At 39.3% G+C, this 9,282-nt stretch overlaps 1 protein-coding gene across 1 annotated transcript; it reads right to left on the bottom strand.

The window, feature by feature from the left end:
- Positions 1-18: 18 nt before the first annotated feature.
- Positions 19-7,405, bottom strand: LOC113239304 (macrophage mannose receptor 1-like). Its single transcript, XM_026476222.1, has 6 exons — positions 7,266-7,405; positions 5,880-5,965; positions 4,300-4,439; positions 1,550-1,682; positions 1,265-1,391; positions 19-118 (listed from the first exon to the last, which is right to left on the bottom strand). Exons 1-6 carry the CDS (start codon positions 7,388-7,390, stop codon positions 19-21), a joined length of 711 nt encoding a protein of 236 aa, XP_026332007.1. The 5' UTR covers positions 7,391-7,405.
- Positions 7,406-9,282: the final 1,877 nt, after the last annotated feature.

Raw genomic sequence — 9,282 nt, forward strand, 5'->3', positions numbered from 1 at the left:
ATACTCGTCTGCAGTCCTTTACTTCCCGGTCTGTGCAATAATGTACTTACTCGGTCTAGATTTCAGCATGGTCATTCCTAATTTCCGGAGACATCTCATAGTGGCGATGTTTGCGAGTCTGAAATTTGACAAAATCTATGAATATTAACACAAATATCGAACACTTAGAAAAACATCCTTCAATCCGACCGGATTCGAACCGACGTCCGTGCCAGACGCTATGCCAACTAAGCCACGGAACGAACTAGCGGATCTCACGAATTTTTCTACGTGCTTCTTGTTGGATCGTTGTATTTGGTTTTCAACGACTTTTTAGCCGTAGCGCCATCTATGCGAAATCTATGAAAGTATTTCGTTACCCAGTTAGATACCTTTACTTTTAATTAAATTTTTATTGAATCTTTGTATTAATAATTAAAACAAACTAGTGGAGAAATTTCGTAAAAAATAATTAAATATTAATTCAATAAAAACTTAATTAAAATCTAGGAATCTATGTAACGAGAAGCGTAAGCATAAATAAAGATTCTGCAAACAAAACTAGTCGCTAATATCGCCAAGCAGCAATGTCAGCATTACTGTGTTTTGGTATTGAAGGATAAAGGTGCTGGTGAAATTCCAGGCACATGGGACTTGTCAACTTATGTCTCAGGGTGACGGGCGCAGTGGTAGTGCCCGTTAGACCTATGCGATTTAAATCTCCGAGTGGCACTGCACCTGTTATGGACAGGCGTCCCGTCACTTGATAGTATAAAAAAAACACACACACATATACATAATTTATTGTCTCATGTAATTCGTGATAAATAGATGGCATGTGTGTTACAAACCAATTTATAAATTACCGCTTCCTAATATGGGTAAGATAGCTAAATAAATTATAAGAATACCTATCCATAAAAACCTGTGCAATAAGCGCCATCTAGTTGATTTGTCAGTTATCACTAGAAATTAGAGTAGCCTTGATATATTACAGCTTGTCAATGTAAAACAAATTAGTTACAAAAATAGCTATTGGTATTCGTTGCGACATCTGATTTACCAATAGGTACTAAATACCTGGGGGTACTCTGTTTTTAACCGACTTCAAAAAAGGAGGAGGTGCTCAATTCGACTGTATGTTAGGCGAACTAGGGGATATTTCAATAAAACTTAGCAAATAGACGTAATTCCACGTACTTTTGAGGTTGTTGTTTTTAGTACTCTGTACTGAGATTATGTATTCCGTATTTGCAGTACTGCATGATAATACGAAGCGACTTACGTCATCTTCCTCAAAACGCAGTACGCAGCTGCTTGGTGCCAGTCCATTCTGCCATCATAGACGTGATATAAACCAGTTCTGCAACGCACAGTCTTTAGCTCCGATACCTTCTGGTCCACTTGTGCATCTGTTAGGGTTGCCATAAAGGTTGATAAAGTTTTGTTCTATTTATAAGGCCATGGAAGTTTTTAATAAAGAAATCTGATATACGAAAAAGAACAGATGGAAATTTTGATGAAGAAATATAGTATTGGGTATTGTGATCATTGCAACCTCTCATTGTACCTCTTTCACAAGCAAAGGGCCTTTCCAGACTGCACGGCAAGTCGACAAATACTGGTTTGTCGTGGAAAACTCTCTCCAGTGCTACGCAGTCTGCTCCCTCGTCTGGTACCGGAACATGTGTCCGGTTTAGCCACTACAAATGAAGACAATAAAGTTAAACAAACAAAGCCTGAATCTGTGCGAAGACTTTATTCCTCCATTTCCCCCCTGTTATTGTCATACCCCTATTCCGTATGGAATTCTTGCCTAGGTAATAAGGACATGCGTCATGAGGAGTGAAAAATACTTTACTGCAACTCATTCGAATAGGGGGCCACAGAAAATGTGGCCGTAGAAAAACCATTATGGCTCCAAAACCTAAGTGCTGGTTAACCATGAGTACCATAGAATTGATTCGAGCCGCTACTTCACGGACTCAAGAAGCTATAATGAGAGCCGAACTCCGGTCAGAGATAGCACATCAAGCAGAAGAAGGTGTAATAAGGTCACAATTGCAAAATGGCAACTTTTCAGGAGGGAGGTTCGTATCTAGTTTTGTCCGCTACACAATTAAAATCCATTATGCTATGTGTGCCTGTTTTTATTCTGTTGTCATGTGAAATAGGTGGATAAAATACTGTCCTTAAGATCCTAAAGGACTTTCAATTTCTTTCCTTTTCTCCCTCTATTTTGGTGAGGTTTTTGATGACAAGGTTTTAAATAGAGGGAGAAAGAAAAAAAGAATAAAAATAAACATTAAAAAAAAATACGAATTTAAAACTGCTCGCGTACACAATAGTTGCAAAAATGTGTCTACTCTCGTTCTCTGTCAGGCACTCGTCCGAAATTACTAATGTCAAATTGTCGAGTAAGAAGCTTCATTCGCATAATGCATCTTTCAATTTGGTCGAGTATTATTTATTTGACAGTAATGTTAGATAGTTGCGTAATTTAAGTGATGATTTGGTAATCAATGTCATAATTAACCTGCAAATATACAATAATTAGTAAGTAAAACACCACGTGTGTATAAGGAAAACACGACGCGCCAACGACTTGTTGAGTTGTTTGTGCACGAATATATAAAAGCTGATACACGATTGGCGGGGGCTTTTTTGACGGTTGGCAACGAATTTGAGCAGTCGCTCTGCTGGAACCATCGAGTATATAACCAGAAATAGAGACGAAATGTCATTTAATTTGTTTGAAAACTATTCTGCCATATCATTACGGTGACAACTGCGCTCCGAATGGCCAGCCCGAATTCGAAACAATTGACGGATTTCGTCAACTGTTTCACTTCAAATCGACCAGTTAACTTGAACTTTGCTATAATGGACGATAGTTGAGAAATTACACATTTAATATTTAATTACCGATGAAATTCGATTCCGTTTGTTTTGTAATTAGATGTTTTGCTGTTGCTGCTATTCCCCCACACCATCGAGTGGAACAGCACGCCATTGTTAGAGATTTTATCTTTATTACAAAATACAGAGTATTTTTTGGAATATACGGAGTCGTACACACAGGTCAGTGGTTGGCCTGTCTATATTTCAGTGCAAACGAGAGTTGATATTTATAAGAGCTGTATCGCTTATGTGTTACCAGGAATATATGGCCCTTATTTCGTCTCTATTTCTGGTTATATACTCGATGGCTGGAAGTAAGTTAAGTGTTATTCCAACGGCTTCTTGTATTTTCGAATGTGTTTAAATCTAGCTGACGCTTAAAAGCTAATAATTTCTTAATATAAATGCTATAAAATGTACATAAATAATGATTATGAGCGACATAAAAAAAAGTGAATATAGGATGTGTAAGCATAAGATTAAGGTAAAACCACAAGTGATGTACTGAATAATTGTGCATGGTGTATATGTTAAGAGGGAGCATGCCAAAAAAGTTTTGACGTTGGCTCCGCCCAAATTTGTGAAACAAATATATGCCTGAAGTTCGCGTGACATGCGACAGGAGATGTTGAATTTTGCGCATTAAAAGTACCAAATTTGTTTTAGCGGAATAACTCTAAAACTAAAGGAATTAAAAAAAAATCCGTAGTGACAGTTGTCGATTATGCATAAATATAATTAATTATCTAATTTTTGTCCTAATAACCTGTAGCATTTCGAGGATGAATCGAAAAAATGTGAAAATTACAGGTCATTTCGTGATTTTTATCTATCGAGGAAACTTTATTGTTTTATGTTTCTGATTAATGTCTATGCTTGAATATATCGTGTAGTTACATACAATATTTTATTTTTAACTTTAAAGTGGATATACCCCTCTAAAATAAAATCGAAGATTAGGAATTTTTCCTCTGCTCCCTCTTAACTTCTATAACCCTTGTTTTCCCAAATAAATTAATTATGAATTAATAATAAGATAATGTAGTTATTACTCAGCACATTGTAATTTGTTTAACTGTATATAAAAGATAACATAGCATAACTTTGATTGAAAATATAGCAAGAAACTGTGTTTTGATGTGACTTACGGTTTAATACCGCCTTCTAATCCTGATACTTTACAATACTCATTGTTTTGGACGGGTGTCGGAAGGAGAACGAGACTACAGGGCCTAATCCGTTCTGCGATACCTAGTGTATAAAGCCACAAATTCGCAACAATGTTTGCGTGTACACCACAAATCCATGTATCCAACTCAAAACGCCGCGCTAAATGCATCACCAACGTTCCGAATTCGCTGCCCTAGTTGAACCTAAATGTGTTAAAGCGTCGCCTTTGCTGGTAGTAATTGTACGCACTGCGGGGAAGTGCTTTCCGACTTCCTTCTCCTGCAAGACATCCAGTGCAGTCCTGCGTAGCTCTACTCCATGGCTCCAGCGGTACCCTGCTGGGTCTTCTGCGGAACCTCGTCGAGCACCTACCCACAGGGATTCTAAGGCTGAAGACAAAAAAACAAAGGTTTAGTAGATATATATAAAGGTGGCGACTGGCCGAAATTTTGTTGTTATGTAACATTCGATGTGAGCATGTCGACCCATTACTGCCGACTTAGAACGTTTGCGTACTCCGACCGATCCGTATCAGTTCAGGGGGTCTACTTTCGATCTCTGTCCGACATCCGTCTGAAACAATTACTGCCAAATAAGCAATACTTGACCAAATGAAAAGACGCGTGATGCGAATGGAGCTTCATACTGGATACTTATCTTTTAATTTTTGTCAGTAATTGTTTCGGACGGATGTCGGACGGAGATCGAGAGTAGACCCCCTGAACTGATACGGATCGGTCGGAGTACTCGGAGTAGTGGGGAGCCGGTTGGGTGGCCGTTTGGGGGGTCGTTTGGGGGTCGGTTGGGGGCCGGTTGAGGGCGGTCAGGGGTGAATGACCCACCCCCTAACCCAACCCACCCACACACCCGCTCACCCACCCACTCACCCGCTCACCCACCCACTCAAACCCCCGAACCCACCCCCGACCCAACCCCTGACCCACCCCCTAAACCACCCCTCTCCCCCATAGAATGTTTAATAACAAAACGTTGCTGTTAAGCAATCAATGATGGCATAGTAAACCACCAGTTTCCGCTTTTGTACAACTATGAAATCCAATATAGTTTTCTTCATTTGGTGTAAACCATATAGTTGAGTAAAAACATAGAATCACGACTTCGTCATCCGACATTTCGACTGCGAATAGTGATGAAAGAGACTCGACTACTTTTTACACGACGCGACTCTAAAATTAAGACTGGGGGTTCGAGTTTTCATTAATAAGACTCAGTCGTTATACTAATAGACTAAAAAGACTTTAACGACTAGAACGACTTGAAAGACTTAAACGACTCGAGTTGTTTGCAAAGGACTTATACCTATTTTATGTCTTATTAAACCCGAAGTTTATAAATAAAAATAACGTACGTAGTATGTAGTAAATAATCGCATTTATTTACTTACAATAAAAATCGTAAAATAAATACCTTGTGGGTAGAAATAAAATCACGCCATATGACTCATGACTCGCGACTCCCGAGGCTATGAGGCGCCAATCGTTTTAGTCGTTTTAGTCCTATAAGTCTTTTAAGCGTGTCAGGGTTAAAAGACGGGTGATTTAGGGGTGATAATTCGTTCTATATTACGAGTATATTGCATCAGGAAAAGTTTGCGTTATAGATTTTTTTGTATTTTGTATCAAGAAATGTAACTTTTTCTAACGGTTATGCTAGTATCAAATACGTATATTGAACATTTTATATTTAACAATATAAGGGCTATGGCATTAAGAAATGTAGTGACACTCTTGTGAACGTCCTGTGTACATACATACTCAGGCGGATTGTGTACAGATAGACAACTGCCAAGCAAAAACTCCAATGCTTACCAAACTGCGATTCCGAAAGTGCTTCGGCGAGGAACTCAGATCTCTCTTTCGTATCTACAATAGCTAAGCTGCCATTGTGATACCCTCTGCAACAAAAAAAGCTTAGTGTTTGAGAAAAGCACTACATATACCTCGGCGAAAACGAGCATTGCCTGACTCGTGTAATAACTCATACTGTAGTATGTTTTTATTGGGGTGACAGAGGGAAATCAGGTTTTTCCAATATGGTGGCTTTATTTCACAACATATACAGCATGTACAACGTCGGTGTTATAGTGGGAAAGGACTCCCCCTAATCGGCACGTAGTCGAGGACCCGTACGCACGTTCCAATTAGGAAGCGGCTCAGGGTGCAACAACTACGTGTTACGTTCTAAAGCGCAGTTCCAAAAGGGAGGCAGCGCTAGAAGCGTAGCACAGTGCAGTAGGTTCAACGGTAACAATCTAAAGCGGAGTTCCAAACAAGGAAGCAGAGCTAGATGCGTAGTAAGTTGGATTACATTCATGTTTGCATCGCCGTCAGTAGGTAGTCATTCCGCCACCGCGATGCAGAATTTGCTATTTCGACGCCAATGCCGTCTAGCGGTGCGTGACGGAACTAATATGAGTTGTTGCCTGTTATGTGATTTTGTTACAATATAAAAATTGCTTATCTTGTATATTATGTTTTCCCATCCTACTCAAATTATTAAAATAAACAACAACTAGCCGTCAAGTGTTTCGCCTCTCTTCACGGATTAGCAAATTAATTTACTTCCATTTTTATTAACATGGACTTCCGCAAAGTAACGTCTGAATCTATTACTAACTCATACTCATCCGGCAATCCTTTACTTACCGGTCTCTGAATAATAATAAAGCACTCATTCATAAGTCCCGCACTAGGTAAACCCTGTGTCAAGGACACACTTATAGACTACCACAAATTACACTCAAACTCACGAGAGAAATAAATGTAGGCCATACAAATATTTCTCCCGGCATCGGATTTCGACCTCTGCGTGGCAGACCAGGATGGTAACCGTTCGGCCACAGAGGCAGTTAAATTTAACTTAACTTCTATCAACAGTGAACTTGCTATTTTATGCTTAGATAAAATATATACAAAAAAAATGGTTCCTTAACGGGTCTCCCCGAGGTCATCTCCACCCAGAAACATTTTTACGAATTCAGAATGAATTATATATCGGGGAGAACCCGCACGAATAGATATTTCTATTACGCAATATTTGGAAATTGCATGGACAAATAACTTAAGACTGCTTCTTGCTACAGCATGCTGATACAAATTGGAATCGAACCGATAGGGTAGTCTTGAAATCAGATGTCTTGTATTGCGCTTAGCACTTCTCTTGTATTATTGTTACATGGAAATTGTAAAACTCACCTACAGAGTATCTTAGCATTTTCCCAAGTTACAGGTAAATTCTGTATCAAATACTCCTTATCGTTGTATATATAGGACTCCCATTTCTCTGAACACGAATGGGGTACTGAAAACAGACATAACATTATTATCAATCCGCTAAGAGAAAAGTAATCTCCGTGTGCCTGTTTCTGAAGTTGCAAAACCACAGAGGCAGATGGACCGGTGCGACGAGGACGGCGTCACAAAAGTGGAGAAAAAGAAGCATAAGCCCACCAGCCGTAACCAGTGTGGCACAGCACCGACAGGACCGAACGTCCTGCTGCGTCCGGCCATTCCGATGACGCTGCTGTACCTGTCGCGACTGCATTACTCCATGAAGTCTGAGCAGCTAGTGGAGTACATCTATCATAAAACCAAATTATAGTGAGAGTACCGACCGAACATCTGTCGACCTTCATTAAGGAAGTAATATACACCAGTGCAATTCCTGTAGATTAGTTAAAAATGGTGTTTTATTATATTGTATGTATGTTAGTCATTGAGGTATGTATTATATAGGTCATGTAGCCTGAACTAAATAAATAAATAAAAAAAAAACAAAAAATATCATTAACAAAGTATACGACATCTCTCGCCAGGACTGGTAGCTGTAAAGGTACTAACTGGGTGATAAATCTGTAATAGATTTCTCATAGATGGCGCTATGACTAAAAAGTCGTTGAAAGACCAAGTACAAAGACATGCGCAAGCACATAGAGAAATTCGTGAGGTCCGTTGGTTCGTTCCGTGGCTTAGTTAGTATAGCGTCTGGCACGGTATGCAAGAAGACGTCGGTTCGAATCCGACCGGATCGAAGGAATTTTTTCTGAGTGTTTTTTCTGAGTGTTCGATCTTTGTATTAATAATTAAAGTATAGGTACTAACAAGGCCACTGGAAACAACAAACGTTTAGGCGTAGCCCGCAACTCTGGCTTAACAATTTGCATGCATTAGCAATTTGCCTAAAAATAATTAAATGAGACCAGGCGGAGAAATTTTAACACAGATCCGAACGTCGACAAGCGCGCGATGGCGACTGGCTAGCGCGGCGTCCCATTTAAATTTCAAGAAAATAGTCGGTTATTTTTTTATAAAAATATTATTTTAGTAGAGCTCCTTGTGAAAGAGCTCGTCCAGGAAAGTATGTACTGCCACCTTACCTATTTCTGCATTTTGGTTTTGAAGAGTAAAGGTGTTGGTGAAATTATAGGTACATGGACCTTGTCAATTTATGTCTCAGGGTGACAGGCGCAGTAGCAGTGCTTCTTAGATCTTTGCGATGTAAAGCTCTGAGTGGCACTGCAACTGTTATAGACAGTCCTGTAGCTTAACACCAGGCGTACGCCTTGTTAATCGCGTCACTTGACATTATAAAAAAAATCTCTTACACATGGCGCGATGTTTTTTTAGAGAATAGCTACCGAACCGAACCATATTTGTTTTTGGTAAACTCGAATTCTCCAAACGTTTGAACGAATTGTCAAAACTATTTATGGACATCTAAAAGTAATTGAAAAAAATTTCGTAAATGCGTTGCGCTGTTTCTTGATTTATAGATGAACCCATTGATGAACCCAATACCTTCTTTTACACTGAAGACGAAACCGTTGGCGTCTTCTATACCAGTAATAAAAGTTCAACAAAAGCGTGGCTCTATCATAGCCGTGCCCTCAGGGTGATCGCTGTATGAATACTGTGGTTCATTTTTTTTAACCGACTTCGAAAAAAGGAGGAGGTTCTCAATTCGACTCATGTTTTGTACGTATGTTACACGATAACTAATTTCTGAACCGATTTTGATGATTCTTTTTTTGTTGGAAAGAAGATACCTCAGAAGTGGTCTTTTTTTTTATATATATAATAGACACACGCTTGGCCACAATCTCACCTGATGTTAAGCGACGATGTGACCGACGATGGGACGCGTTTGCCTAAAAAATGCCTATTCACTCTAGCCTTGAATAGCCCCAAATTGTACTTTTCGGGAAATACAGCC

Source organism: Hyposmocoma kahamanoa, unplaced genomic scaffold, assembly GCF_003589595.1.
Source record: "Hyposmocoma kahamanoa isolate Upper Pololo Valley unplaced genomic scaffold, ASM358959v1 99848, whole genome shotgun sequence".
Taxonomy (NCBI): domain Eukaryota; kingdom Metazoa; phylum Arthropoda; class Insecta; order Lepidoptera; family Cosmopterigidae; genus Hyposmocoma; species Hyposmocoma kahamanoa.

What these genes read in the sequence shown, in the direction of transcription:
- LOC113239304 (XM_026476222.1), bottom strand. Translation starts at nt 7,390, where the DNA reads ATGTTATGTCTGTTTTCAGTACCCCATTCGTGTTCAGAGAAATGGGAG. An exon ending in GCCCTTTGCTTGTGAAAGAG is followed by an intron (nt 1,392 to 1,549) that starts GTACAATGAGAG and finishes CAACCCTAACAG; the next exon opens with ATGCACAAGTGGACCAGAAG. An exon ending in TGCGTTTTGAGGAAGATGAC is followed by an intron (nt 119 to 1,264) that starts GTAAGTCGCTTC and finishes GTCAAATTTCAG; the next exon opens with ACTCGCAAACATCGCCACTA.